The 26910-nt window shown below is 55.1% G+C and overlaps 1 protein-coding gene and 2 non-coding genes across 6 annotated transcripts in view; 2 read left to right on the top strand and 1 right to left on the bottom strand.

Moving 5' to 3' along the window:
• The first annotated feature begins 4639 nt into the window (after nt 1-4639).
• Nucleotides 4640-4712, top strand: TRNAV-CAC (transfer RNA valine (anticodon CAC)). The gene has a single exon. It is a non-coding gene; the product is annotated as a tRNA-Val (tRNA).
• A 339-nt stretch (nt 4713-5051) lies between these two features.
• Nucleotides 5052-5123, bottom strand: TRNAG-UCC (transfer RNA glycine (anticodon UCC)). The gene has a single exon. It is a non-coding gene; the product is annotated as a tRNA-Gly (tRNA).
• Nucleotides 5124-5539: 416 nt separating this feature from the next.
• The window catches only part of DPP9 (dipeptidyl peptidase 9), a 40637-nt gene continuing 19266 nt past the window's right edge, over nt 5540-26910 (top strand). The window contains exons 1-11 of one of the 4 annotated variants that reach the window (XM_064175327.1): nt 5540-5707; nt 6826-6882; nt 7675-7762; nt 12278-12531; nt 19207-19319; nt 21320-21493; nt 22327-22495; nt 23127-23240; nt 24359-24487; nt 25108-25169; nt 25719-25819. In XM_064175327.1, coding sequence (XP_064031397.1) covers nt 7707-7762; nt 12278-12531; nt 19207-19319; nt 21320-21493; nt 22327-22495; nt 23127-23240; nt 24359-24487; nt 25108-25169; nt 25719-25819 — 1172 coding nt within the window. In that variant the 5' untranslated portion in view covers nt 5540-5707; nt 6826-6882; nt 7675-7706. Of the gene's footprint in view, nt 5708-6825; nt 6883-7674; nt 7763-12277; nt 12532-19206; nt 19320-21319; nt 21494-22326; nt 22496-23126; nt 23241-24358; nt 24488-25107; nt 25170-25718; nt 25821-26910 lie in introns of those variants that run through there. The other 3 variants (XM_064175330.1, XM_064175328.1, XM_064175329.1) reach the window with 3 other exon arrangements.

Genomic DNA, 26910 nt, shown 5'->3' with positions numbered 1-26910 from the left:
ACAATTCTGTGATGCTTCTGAACTGAATGAGGGAGTGGAACACCTCAGTGGGAAGGGCTGAGGGAGCTGAGTCTCTTCAGCTTGGAGCAGAGGAGGGCTTCCCTCATACATGCTGATGAAGATGTTAAGGACAGGAGCCAGGCTCTGCTGAGTGATGTCCAGCAATAGGACCAGGGGCAATGGGTGCCAGCTGGAGCAGAAGAGGCTCCATGGGAACAGCAGGGGAAGCTTTTTGACTGTGAGGGTGCCAGAGCCCTGGAGCAGGCTGCCCAGAGAGGCTGTGAAGCCTCCTTCTCTGCAGGCATTCAAAACCTGTCTGAACGTGTTCCTGTGTGACCTGCCCATGTTCAAGGCCAGGTTGGATGGGACCTTGGGCAGCCTGGGCTAGTGGGAGGTGTCCCTGCCCATGGCAGGGGGGTTGGAACTGGGTGACCTCGAAAGTCCCTTCCAACCTAAACCACTCTGTGATTCTTTGAACACTGTTGTCACATCTTTGCCTGACAACCACAGAATCACAAACACCCAGGCAGGCAAAGCCCCTCAGGATCACCGAGGCCAACCCAGAACCCTGCTCTGCAAGAGTCACCTTAAAGCATCTCCCCAAGAACCACATCCAAACCACCCTGAAACACAGCCAGGCTGGGGGATTCCAGCACCTCCCTGGGCAGCTCCTTACACACATCCAGGCTGGGGGACTCCAGCACCTCCCTGGGCAGCTCCTTACACACATCCAGGCTGGGGGACTCCAGCACCTCCCAGGGCAGCTCCTTACACACATTCAGCTGGGTGGCTCCAGCACCTCCCTGGGCAGCTCCTTACACACATCCAGGCTGGGGGACTCCAGCACCTCCCTGGGCAGCTCTTTACACACACCCAGGCTGGGGGACTCCAGCCCCTCCCTGGGCAGCTCATTCCACTCCCTGATCACTCTCTCCATGAAAAGCTTTTTCCTAATGTCCAATCTAAACCTCCCCAGCTTCAGCTCGAGGCCATTCCCCCTCATTCTGTCTCCCATGACCTGTGAGAGGAGCCCAGCAGCAGCAGCCTCTCCACAATGTCCCACCAGGTAGCTGCAGACAGCAATGAGGTCTCCCCTCAGCCTCCTCTTCCTCACACTACCCATCCCCAGCTCCCTCAGTCTCTAAGCTACAATCAGTGACCGCTTCCTCGGATCCAAGGCTGTGCTCTCACATCTGTAGGTGGCAATTTTACTCCTGCAGAGCCAATGTTTGACCTCTCCATCCCCTGCTGGCCACATTTCCCCTTTTATCTGCCAGCATCAAGCGCTGTCCTGAGCCTCTGCCTCTCTGCTATCGCTCACCTCCCTACACCCCTCAGCTCCCAGCACCCACCAACTCCGAGCATCTGTGCCACTTGCTTGGCCTCTTTTCCTTTATGCTGCTCCCCTCCACACTCGTGTGACTGCTATTGTGTGGTCCCTGCCACACAAAAGCCAGCCTGACCTAATTTAAATCAGTGCTATTGAAGCCGTTCTTGTTTTATCTCCCAGCACAAGGGCTCTGCTCCCCATTTCAGAGGTAGCAGAAATGAATGGCTAATTGGGGGGGTATTGTGCGAGGCAGCCGTTGTCTCCCAGCCCCTGATTGTCAGCTTCCCTGCTCCACAGTGCTCCAGAGCATCCTGCTCCTGGAACAGCCTTGCAGGCTCTTCAGGGAGTGGAGGGAGGAAGAGGGGACTCAGGCAGCAGTCGTGGTGTGGCAGGCAAACAAAGCCCGGCGTGGCTACCATGCTGAAAGGGCTGGCTGGGGGAGGGCTGCCTCGTTCAGACAGAGCAAATGCTGGTGATAGGAGTAGAGAAAATCCACCCTGCACCTCCAAATAAACCAATGTCCATCCTGCACCTCCAAATAGACCAATGTCCATCCTGCACATCCAGACAGAGCAATGTCCATCCTGCACATCCAGACAGACCAATGCCCATCCTGCACCTCCAAATAAACCAATGTCCATCCTGCACCTCCAAATAAACCAGTATCCATCCTGCACCTCCAAATAAACCAGTATCCATCCTGCACCTCCAAATAAACCAATGTCCATCCTTCACCTCCAAATAAGCCCACATCCATCCTGCACTTCCAAGTAGACCAATGTCCATCCTGCACCTCCAAATAAACCAATGTCCATCCTTCACCTCCAAATAAGCCCACATCCATCCTGCACTTCCAAGTAGACCAATGTCCATCCTGCACATCCAGACAGACCAATGTCCATCCTGCGCCTCCAAATAAACCAAAGTCCATCCTGCACCTGCCTTAAAAGTGTCCAGTCACTTCCCTTGGGAGATGATTCCAATGGCTGATGGTCCTTGTGACCACTTTTCCTCCTCTTGTGCCTAACTAGAATACCTCCAGGAACACTTTGTCCTCACTACCTCTCATCTTCTTCATGTGACTCTTTGCACAGAGGGAGTCTACATCTTTGTAGCCACCCTTTAAACATCAGAACACAGTGCCAAGGTCTCCCCTAAGCCTTCTTTTCTCTGGGCTGGATGAGCCCAATTCTCTCAGCCTTTCCTCCTATTTCAGCCTTCCCTGCCATAGGAACAATTTTTCTGCCATCATTTCTGCCTCCCACAGCTACCTTCTAAGAGCTTTCTCCTTGGGGCTACCTGTTCTGCAGCTCTCCTTCACTCATCAGCAGGCTGGAAGAGCTATGTGAAAGAAAACAAACCCCAGAGCAGTTGGATCTTCCCATTGATGGTCTTGGGTCACTCACAGATCCACCTCCTCCTGCTTTAGGGAGAGGACTTTGCCCCCAGCTATTGATTACTTTCGCCCCCAGCACGCTCAGCAGATGCACAGTGCAAAGGTTGCTGCCAGAGCCCTCTCCCCGCAGGCTCTGCCAGCCGCAGGCTAAAAGAGCACAGAACATTGGGATGTTTGACAGCAACGTGAGGCAAACACATGCCCAAGGCTTCAGGTTTGCCGTGGACTTTGAAGTGGTGTTCCAAACCTCAGCACAAGTCAGAGCAGAACCAAGCACTGGCAAGTTCTGGGGTTAAAGGACGTGTGACAAGCTCCTCCCTGTCCCCTCCTGACCCCCAAATCTAGAGATGAGTTAGGCAAGTGTAAAAGTGAGTCCTTTTAAAAAGCCATTTTTTATTAGAAGTCAGTTTTATTGAAAGCCAGCCTCATTTAAAAGTCAGTTTTTTTAAGAGAGAGGTTCTGTTCTCTTTCATCTGGGGTTGTGATTCATTTCTCCCTTCCAAGCTTTTATCTGCAGCCAGCAGAGCAGAAAAAAACAACCCCACACTTCAACAAACAAAGCCAACCAGGAAAGAGTCATTCTCACTTTGCCACCTGGTTCCAAGGGCTGAGGTTTTACCACACCAAGAACAGCTGCCAGGGGTGTAGGGGTTGTTAATGCTGCCTTAAGAGGAAAAGAAGAGGAACTCAAATACTCCTCGAACCATCTGGGACTGCCAAAACCTTGCTGATGGGAAACTCGGTGGTGGGAAGCTGGCATCACATCACCCTGCTCTGGCCACAGCATTCACCCAAGGGCTGTGAGGCCAGGCTGAGAGAGTTGGAGCTGTTCAGCCTGAAGGAGAGAAGGCTCCATCCAGGGTGACCTCCTGGTGGCCTTTCTGTGCTTCAAGGGACCCAAGCAGAAAGCTGGGGACAGACTTTTGAGCAGAGCCTGTTGTGACCGGCACAAGGTGGCATGGTTTGAAACTGAAAGAGGGAGATTTAGACTGGAGAGAACGAAGACATGTGTAACACTTGAGGATGGTGGGACCCTGTCCCAGATTGCCCAGAGAGATGGGAGCTGCCCCATCCCTGGAACCATCCCAGGAGGTCAGGCTGTCTGGGGCTGGGAGCAACCTGCTCTGCTCGCAGGTGTCCCTGCTGACTGCGGGGAGGTTGGTCTGGATGACCTTTAAGGACGCCTTCAGCTCAAAGCAGTCTGCGATGCTCCTGCGCAGCTCCCAGTGCCCGAGCGAGACAGCAGCGGTGCGAACGGAGCCTTGGCCCCGCTGCGCCTTGGAGCAGCTTCAGCTGCGGGGAGCGGAAAGCTTCACCGCGGCCAAGTGAGACCGCCAAGGTCTGTCCCCGGCCTCAGCGGACAGCCCCAGTCCCCTGGGCTGGAGCCTCCTCTCCCTGCAGAGCAGCTCTGCACTGAGGTCCGCTGCCTCTTGCCATTATTCTACCGACATCTGCTGGCAGCTGCCTTAGGGAGAAGCGAACCTCCTGCCCGGGGTCCTGCTCTCCACGCCCTGCGCCCTGCCCAGGGGATTTGCCCACGCAGGGAGAGGGAGCTTGGGGATGGAGGGTGAGGTCAGGTCCGTATCCCATTCCAGCCTCCAAGCCTGGGCGTAGGGTGAAAGGGCCAGCTTTGGGGTGATTCCTTCCTGCTCCCTCTCAGCGGGAAGCGGCCAGGTGCTCTTTGAGAGCCGTTCCCGAGGGGAACACCACCGACACGCAGCGCGGCAACGCGCGCCTCAGCCGCCGAGGGGACTGGGGTTCTGGGAGCGCTAATGACTCATTAACTCTAATTACTTGGTGGCCGGCGCGGCGTCTCACAGTGGCTAGAGTAAGTTTGGTTCAGGGCCGGAGACAGCTCTACAGCCATTAGGGTAGATTCATCCCACGTAGCGAAGCAAGTCATCCCAGCGTGGGTTTCCGTAGTGTAGCGGTTATCACGTTCGCCTCACACGCGAAAGGTCCCCGGTTCGATCCCGGGCGGAAACAACTCCTTTTGCCTTTAACTTTCCCAGGGTTCGGTTTTTAGATTCCTCCCCCCTCCTCCCTCTTATTTATCCTTTTCTTTTACTTCTTTGTTGTACTTCGGTTTCTATTTATTTCTCCACCGTTCCCCATGCTGTTCGGGGCTCCACCAAGGGCTGGCACAAGAAGTAACAACGGCAGCATGTGCGGCGCCAACCAGGCAGCCGCCCGCTGGGGTTCGGAAGGGTGAGCCCGCAGGAGGGCTGGGGGATTCCCGTGCGCCGAGTCCTGCAGCAGCCCTAAAAGCGGGGAAAAAAAAATCCTAGAAGTTGAAAAAAGAAACAAAACAGAACAAAACAGTGCTGCGTTGGCCGGGAATCGAACCCGGGTCAACTGCTTGGAAGGCAGCTATGCTAACCACTATACCACCAACGCCTGGCGGGAAAGGTCCTCTCGGGCTCCCTCAGCAATCTTAAGGCCGGAACCAACCATCCCCTACAGGCGAAAAGAAGCGCAGCGAGGACGGCAAACGGCACCGCCATCATCTGACGGCGCTGATAAGCGCCCGGCTCCGAAGCTGGGTGGAGATAGATTATTCTCTTCGCTCATTTGAAACCTTCAACTCTCTCCTCCCGTCCCTCCCTCCCTCCGAGAACAGTTTCAGCCTCCCGCAGTCACGCACCCGCACCTCCCACCCAGTGCTTCCCCCCCGCCCGCCCCCACTAGTTGGTACTTTCCCCGCCCTCCCGCCTCGCGCGTTCCCGCCCTCCCGCCTCGCGCGTTCCCGCCACTTCCGCCGCCGGGTGAAGGGTGACGCCGTGGCACGGCCGCCGCCTCCCCCCCCCCTTTCCCCTCCCCTCCCCCGTTTCCGGGGCTGCTTCAGTGTCCGGGACATGGAGCGGGAGTGACGGAGCCGCCACCGCCGCCGCCGCTTTCCCCCCTCCCCCCTCCCCCGCCCTCCCGCACAGGAGCCACCCCCTCCCCCCGCCCGTTAACGGGGGAGATCGCCGCGCCCCGGGGTGAGTGAGAAGGGGCGGGGGTGTTACCGAGGAGCCGAGGGATGGGCGGCTAACCCCGTTCCGGGCAGGGCTGGGGGGGCACCGCCGGCCGGGCAGGGAGCGTTTGCCCCGGCGTGGGGGTGCCGGAGCGGGTGAGAGTTGTCCGCTCGGCTCCCACGCTGTGCTCCTGTCCGCCGCCCCCCCGCTTCTGGGAGCCTCTTCGTCCTGCCACCGTTTGCCCCCCGGGCACGGGAGGTTCGCCCGGCCCTTGGCGGGGGTCGTTAGCGTTTCGCTGCACCGAGCCCCCCGCCCGGGGATGGGGGGATGGGAGAGAGGCGCTCGCCCCTCGCCCCCGGCAGTGCCCTACCCTCCTGGGTGAGAAGCTGCCAGCTCCTCTTCTTCCCCGGGCAAAGAGCTGTCCCCAGCAGTGGGGGGCACGCAGGGTGCTGCGTCCCCTGCGCTCACCCCAATGCTGCTGCCACCAGCGTGGCCTTCCCTCCGCAGCTCCCGGGCAGGGCTTTCCCACCCCACTCGCGGTGCAGAGCTGGACGTGGGCTGCTGGGCAGCTGTTGCCAGGGCTCGTAGCTGCGGAGAGAAATCCCCGAGCCGTTCGTTCCACCCGTGTCTTTTCGGAGGAGGACATCTCCCTGCTGCCGTCCGTGGCAGGGACACCTTCGTCGGGGCTCCCGTGGGTGACTGCGTGGCTGTGGCTCTGCCGAACGCACCCGCAGGCCCCCGGGGGGGTCTGGCTGACAAATGCTTGTCACGATCCACGCGGGGGGTTTCTCAGCTCTCCTGGCTGCTTTGTTCTGGTTCTGGGCTTGCATGGGTCGTGGTTTGTGTTTTGTTTCACACCTCCGAGCTCAGCCTCGAAGGATGTGATTTGTTCCTCGCCTCCGTGCAGCGTCGGGCTGAGGGGGAGATGTTCCTTTGAGTCGTTAAGATCATAACCAAGACGAGAAAGGACCTGGGGAAGTCTCTAGCCCAGCCCCTTGCTCCAAGCAGGGGCATCTGTGAGCCCAGACCAGGTTACTCAGCATTCCTCAGCATCTCTGCTGCTGCCCTTCATGCTTGCATCAGAAATTGCCCTTTAAATTACTGGATGCTGCTACTTCATCCCTCTCTGCTCTCCTCTGCAGCTCAGGAGCTTCGCTGCTGGCGCTTCTGTGCGACACTTTGTCCCTCCTGATCCTTCTGTGAGTGTGGCTTTGGTGATGAAAAGGCTCTTGGGGCAGAGCAGGGGCCCTGGCAAAGGACAGGGGCAGGTGTTGGGTGTGCCTGTGATTCACAGCTCCCTTCCAGAGGAGACAAAGATCTTTGTACTTTGGTGTGCTTGGGTAGAGAGGACAATAATGAAGGTAGAGCCTTCTGGGCTGGTGGGAGAGGGGCTGGTGTGGTGAGCTGAGCTTGCTCCCTGCCTCCAGGCTGTGGCAGAGGGAAGCAGCAGGCTGAGGGGAAGACAAATGTGGCTTTTATGTCCCAGGTGGGACTGTGCTGCTGTCGGTAGTGGAGCTGCTGACCTTGGGTCTGGCTCCTTATGGTGTCCTTTGTTTGACTCTTGCCTGCAAGTGTTTGGATCAGCCCCTCTGCTTTCTCAGGTGTGAGTACCTGATTCCTCCGAGCATTTAAAGACTGGGAAAGGGGGGAGAGGAATGCAAGGAAGGCTCAAAAGTTGAGGATTCTCAGCTTATCATCGTGTTGGTCTGGTTTTAAATGAAGGATTTTGTAGGAAAGAAAAGCAGCAGGGCAGAGAGCTGAGTGAGTCTCATTGCTCAGGTGGAGTCTCTCCCCTTTAGCTTGCCCTGGTGACATCCAGCAGAACAAATTTTAGACCACAGAAGTGCAAACCAAAGGGTTCTGTTGGAAGCATGACCTATGGAGGATGCTTTTAGGCAGCCTTATTCCTGTGATGGGAGAAACTGCAGTTATGTGAAACATGCTTTTTTTTTTTTCCCCCCCCTTCCCCTTTCCCTCCTCTTCCTTCCCAGCTTCCTGTCCTGCCCTGCTTGCTGAGTAGTTAATGCAGAAGATAAAGAGGGTTCGTCTGGAAAACGAGACTGCAGGAAGTTGGAGAAGGTATGGTGCCCTGCTTCCTCCCAGAGCCTTTGCTGCCCTTTTGGCTGTGTGGGACAGAGGAACAGTCACATCCTGGGCTTGAAGGAGCTTGGTAGTCACCTCCTAGAGTGAAGGAGCTTGCTGAAAAATCCCCAGCATCTCCTTCTGCCTGAGGGAGCTCTCTGCCAGGAGCTGTGGGTCAGGAAGTGACTCAGGGAGATAACTTCTTTCACTGACTTCCAGTTCCAAGCTTCATCGTTTGGGTTTGGTGGTGGTTTTTTTTTCCCTGCCTGTGCTGCTCTTCCACCTGTGCTTGCTTATTGTCTTCAGAGTAAGGCTTGCCCCTTGAAGGAGGGCTTGGTGGATGTGTGTCTGGTCCATCTAACCTGGCAGGAGAAGCATGGGGACAAGGGACAGCTGGATGGGCTGGGGTGTGGGGTTAGCAGTGCTGCTGCAACAGAGCTGGATCAGCTTTAGCAGGGAGGGTGAACTCGGTCATAGAATGGCTCAGGTTGGAAGGGAGCTCAGAGCTCATCTGCTCCAACCTCCTCACCATGAGCAGGGACACCTCTCAACTAGACTTAGCTGCCCAGGGCCTCATCCAGCCTGGCCTTGAACACCCCTATGCAGGAGGCATCCCCAGCCTCCCTGGGCAGCCTGTTCCAGACTCACCACCTTCAGACTGAAGAACTTCTTCCTCAGCTCCACTCTAACCCTGCTCTGCCTCAGCTTCAAACCATTCCCCCTCGTCCTGTCTGTAGACACCCTCAGGAAAAGTCTTTCTGCAGCCTCCCTACAGGATCCCTTCAGGCACAGGCAGGCAGCTCTAAGGTCCCCCCAGAGCCTTCTCTTCTCCAGGCTGCACACCCCCAGCTCCCTCAGCCTGTCCTCAGAGCAGATCTGCTCCAGCCCTTGCATCATCTTTGTAGCCTCCTCCGGACTCTCTTCACCTTTAAATAATTGAATCCCCAAACCCACTTTGCAGTTTCAGGTGGAGAAGTCACACACTTGTAGATTCATGTGTGTGCTGCTGCTGTGTTCTGGCTAGGTGGCTGAAACCATGGGTGAAGCAGTTGGAGTTTCTTTTCCCTCTCTCTCCTGCCAGGACCCAAGTTTTGAGAGACTCCAGCACACTCCAGCTGTCTCCTGGTGGTGTTTCCCAACACCTCCACCTAACTGTGTGATGGCTGTTTTGCCTACCCTGCTGCTCTATTCTGGTGTCACAGTCAGCAGAGGGAGAACAGTACCAAGCTGAAAGCTGAGCCTTTCACTTCCCCACTGAGTCATTAAAATCAGAGAGAAGAGCAGATTTAGATTGGATGTTAGGAAAAAGCTCTTTACAATGAGGGTGGTTGAGAGCTGCAACAGGTTGCCCAGAGAGGTGGTTGAGGCCTCATCCCTGGACATGCTCAGCTGAGGCTCAACAACCTGATCTAGTGGAGGATGTTCCTGCTGACTGACTGTGATTAAAACATGATCTAGTTGCCTGGACAGGACTGGGTGCTAGGTTGGACTGGATGATCTGGGAGGTCTCTTCCAACCTGATTGATTGCATGATTCTATGGGCTCCAGCTTCCACCTCCAGAGGGTGGAGGTTGCCCAGGGAGGTGGTGGAAGCTCCATCCCTGGAGGTGTTTAAGGCCAGGTTGGATGTGGCTCTGAGCAACCTGACCTAGTGTGAGGTGTCCCTGCCCATGGCAGGGGTGCTGGAACTGGATGACCTTCGAGGTGCCTGCCAGTTCTGTGATTCAGTCTGGGGCAGTCACCAGTGGGCTGTTTAGAGCCCTTAGAGGTGTAGCTTTCCCTCATGAGGAGCCAAGCTGGCTACATAAGATGATTTCACCTGCTGGGAGAGTGAAACCCAAGTGTCAGACCCCTTGGGCCAAAGGCAGATGATTTTAACTGCCTGACTTGACCTGCAGCAAGACCAAGTCGAGAGAATTTTGCCCACGTGAGGAAGGTTTGGTTTACTTCTGTGGCCTCCCTGTCCTGTGTTTCTGCTGGGCACCACTTCTGCCTTCAGATGGGCTTTTAGTTGCTTAAAATGGAGAGCCTGGGTGCAGGCAGCAGAGGCCACAGCCACTCTGACAGCCTTAGAGCATCCCATCACGTCCTCTTCTCGTGGTTTCACTCGGGCTTCCTGCCTGCCTTTGATTGGAAAAGGCTCTTCAGTTCCAAGCTGTGGCTTTACTGCTGGGCAGCAGGCACCAGGAGTACCTGCAGATGTTATTTCAGGAGCTTGCTCTTGGGCCATTACTTGCACATTCTGTACCACTGAGTGACTTAGCAGCTTGAAGATGTGATTCTGTTTCCAGCCCTCGTGCCCTGTGCCTGCAGTTTAAGGAAGTCCAAATGTGCTCTGGTTTGGGTTTGCTCATCCCCTGCTGTGATTGCATAAGATGTTGAGCTAGGTGAGAACTTCCTTTTGGGGAGATTGTCAGAAGGTGCAAACCATCCCCAAGGGACACTTGGGGTTGTCCTGCAAAATCCTGCTGGTGGGAAATGGGCAGAGGTGGGAGTATAAATAACCACCCTAGGAATCCTTTCCTAGCAGAGAGCACCAGGATTCCTGCTGCCTCTTCCTGAGGCTGAAAGCCTTCAAGGTTTGGTTCCTCTGTTAATTCTTGCTTAATCCTTGCTCTCAGAAGCTGCTCCCCTGCCAGAATGCAGGTGGCTGTCCCAAATGACAGGCAGCCCTCAAGAAACATCTCATTTGGAAATGCAAATCTTGGGGCTTCTGAGGACAAACCTAATCCTCAGTCACTGCTTTGCTGCCTGGATGCTGTGTGATTCTCTCTCCACAGAGCAAACCTCCCAAGCCTCATTTTTGTTTTGCTTGTCAGTCACCTGAAGTTCTCCTGAAATCCTTTGTAACATCCTCCTGGGTTCCCCCCAAACCATCTAAAACCTCCTCGTGGAGGGCAGTGCAACTTCTCCCACGTCAGGGAGGGAGATCCACTCCTGCATGGGGTGACACAAACTGGTTTCCCTAGTCCTAGGCTCATTCCTGCTTTGCAGGAGATGACATCATTGACCTTGGGCAAGTCTTTTAGTCCACCTCTCCTCACATTAACATTTGCTGGAGCTGCATGTGGAGACATTCTTTGGAGGCTCTCCTTCAAGAACCTGTAGGTGGGAACTGTGTGAGGAATGCCTGCCATGCTCGGCAGGGTATGGCCAGGATCTGCTGCTGCTGCTGCCAGCTGGCTCCTAGCAGCTCTCTTCTTCCTCTTTCATCATCTCTCCTCCTTCATTCCTGGCTGCAGGAGCTCGTCAGGTAAGTGAGGTGTGCTGTGCTTAGGCTTAAACTTCTTCAAGTGAAGGGTTTGCTTTGCTTCAGGACAGGAAGAGGACTTCCAGGCCAGGAGCTGGTGTGCCTTTTGGATGGGTCATGGCTGCGATGACTTAGCCACCCACATTCCTGAGGTGGTTTTCCTTTGAGTCAGGCTGATTGCTGCTTGTACTTCCTTTTCACAGCTACAATCACCTAGAATCTGGGAGGGAGAGTTTCTAAGGTCACTGGAATCATCCAGCCCCTGCCTGGATATGTTGCTGTGTGACCTGCTGACAGTGGTGGGGGGGGTTGGCCTCTCAAGGTCCCCTCCAACCCCTAACATTCTGTGATACATTCATTGAACAGGACTTAGGAGCCAGCAGTGTGCCCAGGTGGCCAAGAGAGCCAGTGGCATCCTGGCCTGCATCAGGCATGGTGTGGCCAGCAGGAGCAGGGAGGTCATTCTGCCCCTGGACTCTGCACTGCTTAGACCACACCTTGAGTGCTGTGTTCAGTTCTGGGCCCCCCAGTTTAGGAGGGACATTGAGATGCTTGAGCGTGTCCAGAGAAGGGCGACGAGGCTGGGGAGAGGCCTTGAGCACAGCCCTACGAGGAGGGGCTGAGGGAGCTGGGATTGGTTAGCCTGGAGAAGAGGAGGCTCAGGGCAGACCTCATTGCTGTCTGCAACTACCTGAGGGGAGGTTGTGGCCAGGAGGAGGTTGCTCTCTTCTCTCAGGTGGCCAGCACCAGAACAAGAGGACACAGCCTCAGGCTGTGCCAGGGGAGATTTAGGCTGGAGGTGAGGAGAAAGTTCTTCCCTGAGAGAGTCATTGGACACTGGAATGGGCTGCCCGGGGAGGTGGTGGAGTCGCCGTCCCTGGAGCTGTTCAAGGCAGGACTGGACGTGGCACTTGGTGCCATGGTCTGGCCTTGAGCTCTGGGGTAAAGGGTTGGACTTGATGACCTGTGAGGTCTCTTCCAACCTTGGTGGTACTGTGACACTGTGATATCATCATTTAAAAGGACTCTCTGGGGTCAATATCTTCATCAAACAGCTCTCAGCATGAGATGGGAGATGAATTTCCCCCCCCCCAACTTTCAGCAGATGTTTAAAACCCAGTCCTTGAGCACAGAGAATCCTGGGATCTGTAGCCTGAGTTCCTGGCCCTTATTTAACCTTAAGAAGCTTTCTCTAAACGACAAAAGATTCCTGCTTGATTTTCTTTCCTTTGTTTTTTAAAGGTTTCCTTCTTCTCCCTCAGCTTTTTGTCCAGTCCTGAAAGGGAAGAGAGGATGACTGCGGTGGACGCGCTGTCGGACAGCTCTGAGGTGGTGGAGATGGAGGATGTGCCTTCCCAATTCCAGGTGCAAAAGCATTCCTGGGATGGGCTGAGGGACATCATTCACAGCAGCAGGAAGTACTCGGGCATGATCGTCAACAAAGCTCCCCACGACTTCCAGTTCGTGCGGAAGACAGAGGAGTCCAGCCCCCACTCCCACCGCCTCTACTACCTGGGTGAGCCTCCCTGGGGCTGGGGGACAGCTGCTGAGCAGGGCAGGAGGGAGAGGAGGTTTGGGAGGTGAGGGAGAGGAGATTTGGGAGGTGAGGGAGAGGAGGTTTGGAAGGTGAGGGAGAGGAGGTTTGGAAGGTGAGGGAGAGGAGGTTTGGAAGGTGAGGGAGAGGAGGTTTGGAAGGTGAGGGAGAGGAGGTTTGGGAGGTGAGGGAGAGGAGGTTTGGGAGGTGAGGGAGAGGAGGTTTGGGAGGTGAGGGAGAGGAGGTTTGGGAGGTGAGGGAGCTGAGGTGGAAGCCCTGGGAGCTTTGCGGGCTCGCTGGTGAAGCTTAGGACGTCAGGAGCAGAGATGGGGGGGATTGGGCAGCTTTGTTCTGCTCACGGCAGACCCCAGGTGGGGGGCTCTGTGTGGGTGGCTCTGGAGGGGGCATTGTGTGTGGGGGTGGCTCTGGAGGGGGCATTGTGTGTGTGCGTGGCTCTGGAGGGGGCATTGTGTGTGTGGGTGGCTCTGGAGGGGGTATTGTGTGTGTGTGTGGGTCTGGAGGGGCATTGTGTGGGTGTCTCTGGAGGGGGCATTGTGTGTGTGCGTGGGTCTGGAGGGGGCATTGTGTGTGTGGGTGGGTCTGGAGGGGGCATTGTGTGTGTGGGTGGGTCTGGAGGGGGCAGTGTGTGTGTGTGCGGCTCTGGAGGGGGCATTGTGTGTGCATGGCTCTGGAGGGGGCATTGTGTGTGCATGGCTCTGGAGGGGGCATTGTGTGTGGGTGGCTCTGGAGGGGGCAGTGTGTGTGTGCGTGGGTCTGGAGGGGGCATTGTGTGTGGGTGGCTCTGGAGGGGGCATTGTGTGTGTGCATGGCTCTGGAGGGGGCATTGTGTGTGGGCGGCTCTGGAGGGGGCATTGTGTGTGGGTGGCTCTGGAGGGGGCATTGTGTGTGTGCATGGCTCTGGAGGGGGCATTGTGTGTGTGTGGCTCTGGAGGGGGCAGTGTGTGTGTGCAGTTCTGGAGCCCCCAGCACAAGCAGGACAGGGAAGTGTTGGAGCCAGTGCAGAGGAGGCCACCAAGATGCTGGGAGGGCTGCAGCAGCTCTGCTCTGAGCACAGGCTGAGAGAGTTGGGGCTGTGCAGCCTGGAGAAGAGAAGGTTTGGAGGTGATTTTGGAGTTGCCTTCCAGGATCTGAAGTGGGCTCCAGGAGGGCTGGGGAGGGACTATTGACAAGGTCTGGTAATGAGAGGAGGAGGAGGAGGAATGGGTTTGAAGTGGCAGAGGGGAGACTGAAAGTGGATGTGAGGAAGAAGTTGTTTGCAGTGAGGATGGTGAGACACTGGCACAGGTTGAGGGTGGTGAGACACTGGCACAAGTTGAGGGTGCTGAGACACTGGCACAGGTTGCCCAGGGAGGTGGTGGAGTCCCCATCCCTGGAGGTGTTCAAGAAAGGTGTGGCCATGCCACTTAGGGACATGGTTTAAGTGGCCATGGTGGGGTCAGGTTGATGGTTGGACTTGGGGACGTTCAGCATGGGGGAGAGGAGGCTGAGAGGAGACCTCATTGCTCTCTACGACCCCCTGAAGGGATGTTGGAGCCAGGTGGGATTAGTCTCTTTTCCTAAGGAACAAGCAACAGGACCAGAGGAAAGAGACCCCACAGGCAGTGAGGTGGGACACCCATGAGGGCTGAGATGTTCATCTTCACATGCACCATGCCTGCCCCTGCTCCCTGCTGGCAGCTGCCCCCCTAGAAGAGCACAGTTCCATTCTCTGCAACTCCCAGAAAGGAGGTTGGAGCCAGCTGGGGTTGGTCTCTTCTCCCAAGGAACAGGACAAGAGGAAACAGCCTCAAGTTGCTCCAGGGGAGGTTTAGGGTGGACATGAAGAACAATTTCTTCCCCAAAGAGCTATCAAGTCCTGAAACAGATTGCCCAGTGCAGTGCTGGAGTCCCCATTCCTGGGGGGGGGAAGGGGTTTAAAAGCCATGGAGATGTGGTGCTGAGTGCCAGGGTGTAATAGGACTGAGCAGTGTTGGGTCAGGATTTGGATTTGATGGTCTCAAAAGTCTTTTCCAGCTTAAGTGATTCTGTGCCTCCATGGGACCTCTCCAGTCCCAGGCAGCCACAGCAGCTCTGCTTAGTGCCAAGGAGCAATTAGGAGGAAGTTGTTGGCAGAGAGAGTGATTGGCACTGGAATGGGCTGCCCAGGGAGGTGGTGGAGTTGCCATTCCTGGAGGTGTTGAAGCCAAGCCTGGCTGGGGCACTGAGTGCCATGGTCTGGTGGTTGGCCAGGGCTGGGTGCTAGGTTGTGCTGGCTGAGCTTGGAGCTCTCTGCCAACCTGCTTGATTCTGTTCCCTGGCCAGCCAGACCTCAGGATGGAGGCTTGAACACAGTGTCCTTTGGCAACCTAAGTGATGGGGCAAGAGAAGGGATGTTCCTCATGCCTCTAGGTTAGGAGAAATGGGATTTACCTGATGGATCAGGCTGACTCTCAAGGGAATTTGCTGGCAGTAATTGCTGACTGTGTTGCAAGTTCTGGCTGCTCGTGGAGGTGCTGCTGGTGCCTCCCTGCTTTGTGAATGATCTCAGGGCTTAGAGAATAAACCTCATGAGGAGTGACTGAGGGAGCTGGGGATGGGTAGTGTGAGGAAGAGGAGGCTGAGGGGAGACCTCATTGCTGTCTGCAGCTACCTGATGGGACATTATGGAGAGGCTGCTGCTGGGCTCTGCTCACAGGTCATGGGAGACAGAAGAAGGGGGAATGGCCTCAAGCTGAGTCTGGGGAGGTTTAGATTGGACATTAGGGAAAAAGCTTTTCATGGAGAGAGTGGTCAGGGAGTGGAATGAGCTGCCCAGGGAGGTGCTGGAGTATGGATGTGTTTCAGGGTGGTTTGGATGTGGTGCTTAGGGAGATGGTTTGAGGTGAATCCTTTAGAGCAGGGTTCTGGGTTGGACTTGGTCATCCTGAGAGGCTTTGCCAGCTTGGATGGTTTGGATGTGGTGCTTAGGGAGATGGTTTGAGGTGACTCTTGCAGAGTAGGGTTCTAGGTTGGGCTTGGTGATCCTGAGAGGCTTTGCCAGCCTGGATGGTTTGGATGTAGTGCTGAGGGAGATGGTTTAAGGTGAATCCTTTAGAGTAGGGTTCTGGGTTGGGCTTGGTGTATCTTGGATGGTTTGGATGTAGTGCTGAGGGAGATGGTTTAAGGTGAATCCCTTAGAGTAGGGTTCTGGGTTGGACTTGGTGTATCCTGGATGGTTTGGATGTAGTGCTGAGGGAGATGGTTTAAGGTGAATCCCTTAGAGTAGGGTTCTAGGTTGGGCTTGGTGATCCTGAGAGGCTTTGCCAGCCTGGATGGTTTAGATGTGGTGCTTAGGGAGATGGTTTAAGGTGAATCCTTTAGAGTAGGGTTCTGGGTTGGACTTGGTGATCCTGAGGGGCTTTGCCAAGCTGGATGTTGCTGTGTGATTCTGATTCAGGGGCAGGGTGGAAATAAAACCCCTAAAGCTTGAGGTGGGAGTGAACTGGGGATGACATTTGCAGGGAAATAGCTTCTGTTGTTTGTTTGCTTGTTTGTGTCCTTGGAGCAGGAGTGAAAGAGGAGCAGCAAGCTGTGTTGCACAGGTCCCTCATTATCCTTGGAGCCAGGGTGTAATTAGTGCCAGAGTGGCTGGAGTTTAGTAACTGCAGAATGTTGTGGTTGGTAATGTTGGGAGAAGCTTTATAGACTCTATAAAGAGTTTGTTATGCTTTGGGGGCATGAGCTGAGCATGACTGGGGCCAGTAAAGAGAACTCCACACAGCTCTGGACCTTTTTTGGATTGATTTGTTGGTTTTATTACCTCTTTTTTTTTTGGGGGGGGGGGGGGGTGGGGATTGGTGTTTTTTTTTCTGGGTCAGGGCAGGACACAGGATGCTGGATTTGAGGGGACTGATTTGTTTTGTCATTAAGCAGCTCCTGTGTGCCACTGCCTCGATTTGTTACAGCTCCTCAAACGTTCTTAGGACACAAGAGCTGCTGTAAAGGGCAGCAGCCAGAGTTAGTAGAGTGTGGTTTGGGTTTTTTTTGTCCTCTCTGAGTCTGAAAGGTGAGAGGTGATTTAAAGCTGTTTAAAAGTATTTCAAGGCCAAGTTGACTTTGAGGTGGGTTTTGATCTAGAAGGCTTAAAGAGCTCAGAATTGAAGTGGCTCATTCAAAAGCTTTTGTGTGTTCTGCTCTGGATGAAATGGCAACCAGAGCAGCACTGCCTGGGTGATGTTCTGCAGGGCTGTGAGTCCTATAGGAGCCAGGACCAGGAATGAGGGTAGGTTGAGTGGCTTTGCAGTGTAGAGGGCACAGAGCAGTTGGAGCCATCATTTCAGGTCAGTGTCAGCCAGGGAATACAGGAGAACATCTTCCAGGCGTTCCTGCTAAAGGATAAATGCCACAGGGAGCATCCCTTGAGTTGAGGGCCCTGTGCTGTTAGGTACCAAGAGCCCATTTCAGCAGCTCAGAGGTGTTCAAGATCAGTAGGCAATGGTTGTCATCAGAGGGTTGGAAAGGACCTTCAAGATCATCCAGTTCAACCCTTCCCATCATGGGCAGGGACACCTCCTACTAGACCAAGTTGCTCAAGGTCTCTTTGAACACATTCAGGCTTGGAGTCTCCACAGCTGCTCTGGGCAACCTGTTCCACTGCCTCACCACCCTCCTGGGGAAGAATTCCTTCCTAATGTCTCATCTAAATCCAGCTTGCTCCAGTTTGAAGCCATTGGCCCTCTGCCCCAGCGTTAAATCATAGCCTCGTAAAATGGCTCAGGTTGGAAGGGAGCTCAGAGCTCATCTGCTCCAACCTCCTCACCATGCACAGGGACACCTCTCAGCTGGACTTAGCTGCTCAAAGCCTCATCCAGCCTGGCCTTGAGCACCCCCAGACAGGAGGTGTCCACAGCTTCCCTGGGCAGCCTGTTCCAGGCTCTCAGCACCCTCAGACTGCAGAACTTCTTCCTCAGCTCCACTCTGACCCTGCTCTGCCTCAGCTTCAAACCATTCCCCCTTGGCCTGTCTCTAGACACCCTCAGGAAGCCTGTCTCAGGAAGGGTGTCTCTGGACACCCTCAGGAGGGCTGCAGAGAGGAAGATCTCTGCAACCTTCCTACAGGATCCCTTCAGGCACTGGCAGGCAGCTCTGAGTTCCCCCCAGAGCCTTCTCTTCTCCAGGCTGCACACCCCCAGCTCCCTCAGCCTGTCCTCAGAGCAGAGCTGCTCCAGCCCTTGCATCATCCTTGTGGTCTCTTCTGGACGTACTCCAGCAGCTCTGTGTCCTCCTGCTGGGGACAGCAGAACTGAAGGCAGGATTGGAGCTGGGGTCTCAGCAGAGCAAAGTGGAAGAGTTGATCTCTGCAAGTACTGATAGGTACTGCGTGCTGAAGAGGAGGATGAAGACTCCTGAGAAACTTCCCTGCCTGCTTTTTGCTCACTTGGGGAACAAGTTTGGATCTCTTTTTGAGGGGGAGGCAATGCTTTTCTTGTAGTCAGCCTGAGGTCAGTGTAGAAAGGAGGAGGAGAAAGGAATCCCAGGTCCCAGTCACCCAAATACCAAGTGTGGCTCCATAAGAAGCAATCCGTTGCTATCTGCAGGGTTGGGTTAGTTGTTGGGTGGTTGGGTTGTGGTTTTTTTCTCTCCCCTTTTCTCTTTGGACCTCTTTAAATCGTTCCTGGGCTGTCCCCATAGAATGTTCTGTTGTACCATGACAGATGCTGCTTATATTAAACACCACATGCTCAGCACTTTGGTGCTCCTCTCTCTCAGAGGATTATGTGCTCACATATTGCTTTGGCTTCCTGACTGCTTATTAATATTTCAGTTTTCATCTGAAGGAACTTTACTGCTGCCTTATCCAGCTCAGAAATCTTCTTCTCCTGCCCAGAACCATGTGCAGAGTAGACAAAATAGCAGGGGCAGCTTTTTCCCTGGCTGTAATTCTGAGCTGTGTGTGGTGGTGGTGGTGGTGGTAGGGGGAGCCTTTGAAAGGATGCTCTGAGGAACATATGCACAGGGCAAGTTTCTTGCTCTTGGATTTTGTTGAAGCTGCCAAATTTGTGTTTCAGGGTGAGTTTATTTGGCTTTTTTTTTTTCCCTCCTCTGTGTCTGTGGCTGGTTGGGAAGCTGGATCAAGACCAGCAGCTCTTGCTAGCTTATGTAAAGTGACAAAGACTTTGGAGTGTGTAGTGCTGTGGTTCACATTTGAAAGGCTCCTCCTGGAGTTTCCAAGCCTTTTTTTTTTCCCCCTCCCCTCCCTTTCTTTCTTCCAGGCTGTTGCCTTGGCCTGAATGAAGTCTCCCCTGTAGCAAAATCCCTGGCTGAGAAATGTGGAGAGTTTGAATGTTGAGTCACCAGGTCAGGGAGTGGCTTGCTCAGAGTAGATCTGGGGCGTGGGTTGAACCAGTCCACAGAGAGGAAAGTTGAACCTAACCAGTTCTGAGGAGCTTGGTTAGTGCTGAATGGTGCTTAGGGGAAAGCTCTGAATAAATCAGTGTCTCTGTGTGAGTAAATTGGATCTTACTCTTGATGGAACTGAGAGCTGCTCGGGAATGACAGCTGGGAAAAGGCTTTGCACAATCCCAGCCCCTCTGGTGTCAGAGTTTGTTGTTGTTGAGTTTGCTCTTGATCCTGGCTAATTCATCTGAGGTAGGATGCTGCTTTCTGTCCTCCTGACAGGAATGCCATATGGGAGCAGAGAGAATTCCCTTCTTTACTCAGAGATTCCCAAAAAGGTACGGAAGGAAGCCCTGCTGCTCCTGTCCTGGAAACAGATGCTGGATCACTTCCAGGTAAGCCAAGTCCTTACAGTCAGGCTGGGGAGACACTGGCACAGGTTGCTCAGGGAGGTTGGAGATGTCTCCATCCCTGGAAGTGTTCAAGGCCAGCTTGGATGAGGCCTTGAGCAAACTGTTCTAGTGGGAAGTGTCCCTGCCCATGGCAGTGGAGTTGGAACTGGGTGATCTTGAAGGTCCTTTTCATCCCAACCCATTGTATGAAGGTGTGAAGAGCCTGAGCTGATGGCTCTGGTGGGCACAGCTCTGCTGAACAGTGCAGATAAAAGCATGACAGAGGCAGAGGATGTTGTTGGGAGGTTGTTGTGTCAAGAACTGCTTTGCTTCACAACACAAAACAGTCACTTGTGTGTGCAAGGGAGCTGGCAGAGAGCATGGAAGCAGCTGATGTGGCAAAGAGAGAGGCTGAACCTAGCAAAGAGGAGTCTGAAGCAGCACCTCTCCAGTCTGCCCTGGTGCTAAGCTATGAGGACAGTGCAGCTTTCATCTGGGTGTCTTCTCTGGGCTCTTGGTGTGCTCAGTGCAGTGCCTGTCTGTCATCTGCCCTGCTTGAGCTGCATTTCAGCTGCTGCTTCTGCCCTGACTCCACTGCAAGTGAAGCAGAAAGGAGGTGAAGTTTCCCTTTCCTGCTGTGCATTGTCACTGACAGCACTGCTCAAGATGAGCCTGGTGGAGGGGTTTTGTCATTCTTCCCTACTGAAAAGGTTCCTGGTGGAAAACCTGACCCTGTCTGGAATGCTCAGTCCCCTTCAGGGTAATTCAAGATCCCCGGAAGAGCTTTTGTTTGCAGTGTCTGACATGGAAAGTGTTGGTGAGGGCTGCAGATAACGTCACTGAGTTAATTGCTTACATCTGATTTGCATAAGCAGAGCAAGTGCAGCTGTCCTCAGTGCCTGCTGAAGTGCCAACTGCAGCAGTGCCAGGCTGGCAATTCATCCTTCTGCTGCAGAGGGAACTCTGGGCTGTGTGGTTGGTCTTGTTGCCCTGAGGCAAACCTGTAGCCTGGAGTGACAGAACGGTTTGGGTTGGAAGGGACCTGCAAAGGTCATCCAGTCCAACCCCCTCTGCATCAGCAGGGACATCCCCAACTAAATCAGGTTGCACTTTCAAGCCTCACCTTGAATATCTTCAGGGATGGGTCCTCAACCACTTCCCTGGGCAACCTGTTGCAGTGCTTCACCATCCTCCTGGTTCCTAACACCCAATCTAAGTCTGCTCTGATTTCAAACCATTGGTCCTCATCCTGTCACAGATCACAGCACCATGCAGGCTGGCAAAGCCCCTCAGGATCACCAAGTCCCATTGGTCCTCATCCTGTCACAGATCACAGCACCATGCAGGCTGGCAAAGCCCCTCAGGATCACCAAGTCCCATTGGTCCTCATCCTGTCACAGATCACAGCACCATGCAGGCTGGCAAAGCCCCTCAGGAGCACCAAGTCCCATTGGTCCTCATCCTGTCACAGATCACAGCACCACGCAGGCTGGCAAAGCCCCTCAGGAGCACCAAGTCCCATTGGTCCTCATCCTGTCACAGATCACAGCACCATGCAGGCTGGCAAAGCCCCTCAGGATCACCAAGTCCAACCCAGAACCCTGCTCTACAAGATTCACCTCAAACCATCTCCCTAAGCACCACATCCAAACAGATCCAGGCTGGGTGACTCCAGCACCTCCCTGGGCAGCTCATTCCACTCCCTGACCACTCTCTCAGTGAAAAGCCTTTTCCTGATGTCCAATCTAACCCTTCCCAGCCTCAGCTTGAGGTCAGTCACTGCAGGCCTTTGCAGACAGACTCCCTGCAGCCTTCTTGTAGGCTCCTTCAGATGCTGAAGCCCTTCAGACACACAGGTTCTGGCTCTGTGTGGTGAGGCTGCTGCCTGGCTTTGGGTTTGGGGCATCCACAGACCTGCTGCTGCCAGCCTTGGAGCATTCCTGTTGTGTGTTAAGTTTCTCTCTTTGCAGAGCCTTTCAGATTTGCTTTTCCTTCAACCCCAGGCAACTCCTCACCATGGGATGTACTCCAGAGAAGAGGAGCTCTTGAGGGAACGCAAGAGGCTTGGTGTCTTTGGGATCACATCCTATGACTTCCACAGTGAGAGTGGCCTCTTCCTCTTCCAGGCCAGCAACAGCCTCTTCCATTGTCGAGATGGGGGCAAGAATGGATTCATGGTGAGCCTGCCAAGGGTTCATCAGTGTCACTCCGTGCTTGTGACTGGGGGTGGCTCCACCTCCAGTTGCTTATGGCCTTGGAGCAGTGTTTGCCCTCCCTTCGTGGGCTCTTCTCTAGCTATGCTTGAGACCTTTTCAGTGTGAAGCTGGAAGATGCTATCACAGAATCAATGTCAGGGGCTGGAAGTGACCTCCAAAGCTCATCCAGTCCAAGCCCCCCTGCCAGAGCAGGAGCACCCAGAGCAGAGCACACAGGAACACATCCAGGAGGGTTCTGAATGTCTCCAGAGAGGGAGACTCCACAGCCCCCCTGGGCAGCCTGTGCCAGGCTCTGGCACCCTCACAGGCAAAAAATTCCTCCTCATCTCAAAATGAAGCTTCCTCTGCCTCAGCTGCCACCACTGCCCCTTGGCCTGGCACTGGCATCCCCCAGCAGAGCCTGGCTGCAGCCTCCTGCCACTCACCTGCACATCTTGAGAACCATTGCTGAGGTCACCTCTCAGCTCCTCTGCTCCTAGCCCCAGCTCCCTCAGGCTCTGCTCCTAACAGAGCTGTTCCTTTCCCTTCAGCATCTCTGTGGCTCTGGGCTGGACTCTCTCCAGCAGTTCCATGTCCCTCTTGATCTGGGGGGCCCAGAACTGGACACAGTACTCCAGCTGTGGCCTCAGCAGGGCAGAGTAGAGGGGCAGGAGAACCTCTTTTGACCTTACCACAGCCCTACCAATCCACCCCAGAATGGCATTGCCCCTCCTGACCACCAGAGCACATTGCTGCCTCCTGGTCGACCTCCCAGCTGTGGTCCAGAGCTGTTTGTGTGTTTTGTTGCTGTGTAGGTGTCTCCAATGAAGCCTTTGGAGATCAAAACTCAGTGCACAGGGCCACGGATGGACCCCAAGATCTGCCCAGCTGACCCTGCCTTCTTCTCCTTCATCAATAACAACGACCTCTGGGTAGCCAACATTGAGACAGGGGAGGAGAAGCGAATGACTTACTGCCACAAAGGTACCTGCTGCTTTCTGCTGGGGGCACAGATGGAGGCTGGAAGGACTCCTGTCCTCAGAGTTTATTCCCACCACAGTGCTCCATGTCATAGACTTAAGGTTGGTTGGAAGAGATCTTTCAGATCATCCAGTCCAACTGCTCTCTGGCTCTGCCAGGGGTGGTGCTAAGCCTCAACACCACATCTCTGTGGCTCTCAAACACCTTCAGGAATAGGGATTTGACCACCTCCTTGGGTAGCCTGGGCCAGGCTTTTGAGAGCCCTTTCAATAAAGAAGTTTCTTCTAATGTCCAACCTAAACCTCCCCTGGTGCAACTTGAGGCTATTTCCTCTTGTCGTGCCATTTGTTACTAGGGAGAGGTGAACAACTCCCACTTGGCTCCAGCCTGTTTTCAGGGAGCTGTAGAGAGTCTCCCCTCAGCCTCCTCTTCTCCAGGCTGCACACCCCCAGCTCCCTCAGCTGCTCCTCCAGACCCTTCCCCAGCCTCATTGCCCTTCTCTGTACCTGCTCAATGTCTTTGTAGCGAGGACCCCAAAACCAGACCCAGTTCTTCCAGTGCATTCTTCCTTTGGACCTCTCCTCTCTTCCTCAAGAGACTTAAAAGCTTTAAATGCTCCTTTCTTCCTCTCCAGGCTTATCCAATGTCCTCGATGATCCCAAATCTGCTGGGGTAGCCACTTTTGTCATTCAGGAGGAGTTCGATCGCTTCACAGGCTATTGGTGGTGCCCCACAGCCTCCACAGAAGGTCAGTCAGTGTCCTGCTTAGCCAATCCTGCTGCTGCCCCTGCTGGGGGGGGTATTTTAGAGCCAGGCTTTGGGGGTTTGATCTGTCCTTGGGGGAGCCCACCCGTGGGAACAAAGCTCTGAGGGGTTGGGGTTGTGCTCTTGAAGAAGGTTCGCAGGTGGTGGTGCTGCTGCGGTGCTCGGGGCAGGGCAGGCAGAGCACTGCAGCAGGGGGTGCAGCACTGCAGCAGGGGGTGCAGCACTGCAGCAGAGGTGCAGCACTGCAGCAGGGGGTGCAGCACTGCAGCGGGGGTGCAGCACTGCAGCGGGGGTGCAGCACTGCAGCGGGGGTGCAGCACTGCAGCGGGGGTGCAGCACTGCAGCAGGGGTGCAGCACTGCAGCAGGGGGTGCAGCACTGCAGCAGGGGGTGCAGCACTGCAGCGGGGGTGCAGCACTGCAGCGGGGGTGCAGCACTGCAGCAGGGGTGCAGCACTGCAGCAGGGGGTGCAGCGCTGCAGCAGGGGGTGCAGCTCTGCAGCAGGGGGTGCAGCTCTGCAGCAGGGGGTGCAGCACTGCAGCGGGGGTGCAGCACTGCAGCGGGGGTGCAGCACTGCAGCAGAGGTGCAGCACTGCAGCAGGGGGTGCAGCGCTGCAGCAGGGGGTGCAGCGCTGCAGCAGGGGGTGCAGCGCTGCAGCAGGGGGTGCAGCACTGCAGCAGGGGTGCAGCACGGCAGCAGAGGTGCAGCGCTGCAGCGGGGGTGCAGCACTGCAGCAGGGGTGCAGCACGGCAGCAGGGGTGCAGCACTGCAGCAGGGGTGTAGCACTGCAGCAGGGGTGTAGCACTGCAGCAGAGGTGTAGCACTGCAGCAGGGGTGCAGCACTGCAGCAGAGGTGCAGCACTGCAGCAGGGGTGTAGCACTGCAGCAGGGGTGTAGCACTGCAGCAGGGGTGCAGCACTGCAGCAGAGGTGCAGCACTGCAGCAGAGGTGCAGCACTGCAGCAGGGGTGTAGCACTGCAGCAGGGGTGCAGCACTGCAGCAGAGGTGTAGCACTGCAGCAGGGGTGTAGCACTGCAGCAGGGGTGCAGCACTGCAGCAGAGGTGCAGCACTGCAGCAGAGGTGCTTGCTGACTGTCCCAGGTGCAGAGGATCTGAAAACACTGCGGATCCTGTATGAGGAAGTGGATGAGTCAGAGGTGGAGATCATTCATGTTCCTTCACCTGCCTTGGAGGAGAGGAAAACAGACTCCTATCGATACCCCAGGACAGGTGAGTGAGACACCACAGGGCTGCTAGTCCTGTTCAATATCTTTATTGATGATCTGGACCAGGAGATTGAGTCCAGCATCAGTAACACCATGGGCAGGGACACCTCTCAGCTAGACTTAGCTGCTCAAAGCCTCATCCAACCTGGCCTTGAGCACCCCCAGACAGGAGGTGTCCACAGCTTCCCTGGGCAGCCTGTTCCAGACTCTCAGCACCCTCAGACTGCAGAGCTTCTTCCTCAGCTCCACTCTGACCCTGCTCTGCCTCAGCTTCAAACCATTCCCCCTTGGCCTGTCTCTAGACACCCTCAGGAAGCCTGTCTCAAGAAGGGTGTCTCTGGAGACCCTTAGGAGGGCTGCAGAGAGGAAGATCTCTGCAGCCTTCCTACAGGATCCCTTCAGGCACTGGCAGGCAGCTCTGAGTTCCCCCCAGAGCCTTCTCTTCTCCAGGCTGCACACCCCCAGCTCCCTCAGCCTATCCTCAGAGCAGAGCTGCTCCAGCCCTTGCATCATCCTTGTGGCCTCCTCTGGACTCTCTCTAGCAGCTGGGGACAGCAGAACTGGACTCCCTGCTTGAGGCTGTGTGTCCAAGTTGACCATTTTGCTGTTCTCTCACTTCTACAGGCAGCAAAAACCCCAAGATTACACTAAAGCTGGCAGAGTTCAAGACAGACAGCAAGGGTAAGGTAAGTGATGCCAACTCAGAATGAGATACTGCACAGGGGAGGGCTCACTGCTGCTGAAGCTCCTTAAAATGAAGACAAGGTCACTAAGAATTCCTAAACAGTGTTTCAATAGGAATTCCTGGATAGTGTCAGCCTTTGTTTTCAGCAGCTGGGCCTCTATTCTGTTCATCCAAGAGACAGAAACACTTGAAAATGCTGCAAAGGATTGTTCTGGTGTGGAGGCAGCTGGGAGGAAGGAGGGAGAGGCTGTGTTGGGCTTCCATTCCGTGCTCAGTAGTAGAGCAGGAGGGTTGAAGCTCAATCTAATGCTGGGCAGCAGTCCCTGGCTGTATCCTTGGTGGTGGCTGAGTGCCCAAATCGTTTTGCTTTGGAGCTTGCTTTTTCTCTCTCCCTGCCATGTGCAGGCAGGCTCGCTGCTTCTGCTGGCCTGGCTCTTGGTGCCAAGAGTTAAACTTCCTTATTCTCCTCTTTCCCTGAGCTTCCCTGGGAGGAGGTGGGGGGAGATCTGGCTGCATTCTGACTTGCTCTTGGACCTTCTCTTTGCTGCAGATCCTGTGTGCTCAGGACAAGGAGCTGGTGCAGCCCTTTGCTTCCTTGTTTCCAACCGTGGAGTACATCGCCCGTGCCGGATGGACCCGAGATGGCAAATAGTACTGAGCTCTTTCTTCCAAACTAAGCCTCCCAAGGGCTTCCCTTGGCCACTGCAGGCCCCCAGCTGCTTTGTATCATAGACTCAAACAGTTAGAAGAGACCTCCAAGGTCATCCAGTCCAACCTAGCACCCAGCCCTATCCAATCAACCAGACCGTGGCACTAAGTGCCTCATCCAGGCTTTGCTTTATGGAGCAAAGCTGGAGGTGGGGAGGTTCAAACTGGATGTGAGGAGGAAGTTGTTGAGCATGAGAGCAGTGAGAGGCTGGAACCAACCCAGGGACGTGGTTGAGGCTCCAACCCTGGAGGTGTTTAAGGCCAGGCTGGATGAGGCTCTGGACAGCCTGACCTAGTGTGAGGTGTCCTGCCCGTGCCAGCAGGTTGGAACTGGCTGATCCTTGTGGTCCCTTCCAACCCTGGACTGATTCTATGGTTCTGTGTTGTGCCTGGGATTCATCTCTGAGAATAAGCCCAGGGGCTAAAGGAGGAATCCAGAGTGAAGCTTCTCAAGGGGCAAGGTGAGGAGAGGTGCAGGAGAGGACAAGCAGCAATGGATGGAAGCTGCAGCACAGGAGGTTCCAGCTCAGCACAAGGGCAGCTTCTTGCCTGGAAGGGTCCCAGAGCCCTGACACAGGCTGCCCAGAGAGGTTGTGGAGTCTCCTTCTGTGGAGCCTCTCCAGGCTTGTCTGGATGTGTTCTTGTGTGCCCTGAGCTAGATTGGATGGTGCTGCTGTGGACTGGATCTCCTTGGGTCCCTCCCAACCCCTAACATCTGTGATCCTGTGAGTGTGCCAGCAGCAGGCATTGCAGTGAGCCTTGTCCACAGCGAGCTGCTCAGTGCCCAGGCTGCTGGGGAGCAGTGTGCTTGGTGGAGCCCTTGCTTGGTACTGACCTTGCCTGCAGCCAAGCTCTGTGTGTGCATTCCCCACTCTTGAGCTGAGGGAAGGGGAAGAAGAAGGCAGCATCCTGCCTCCTGAAACTCAAGTGTGTGGTGGTTTGCAGGGTGTCTTGGTCATCCTGGTGAGCTCAGCTTACCCACCCTGGTGAGCTCAGCTTACCCACCCTGGTGTTTCTGTGCAGGCAGAAGCTGG

Source organism: Pogoniulus pusillus, chromosome 41 (assembly GCF_015220805.1).
Source record: "Pogoniulus pusillus isolate bPogPus1 chromosome 41, bPogPus1.pri, whole genome shotgun sequence".
In the NCBI taxonomy this organism is placed as follows: domain Eukaryota; kingdom Metazoa; phylum Chordata; class Aves; order Piciformes; family Lybiidae; genus Pogoniulus; species Pogoniulus pusillus.
The sequence above is the reverse complement of the archived record's forward strand: the minus strand, read 5'-3'. Positions and strand labels throughout refer to the sequence as shown.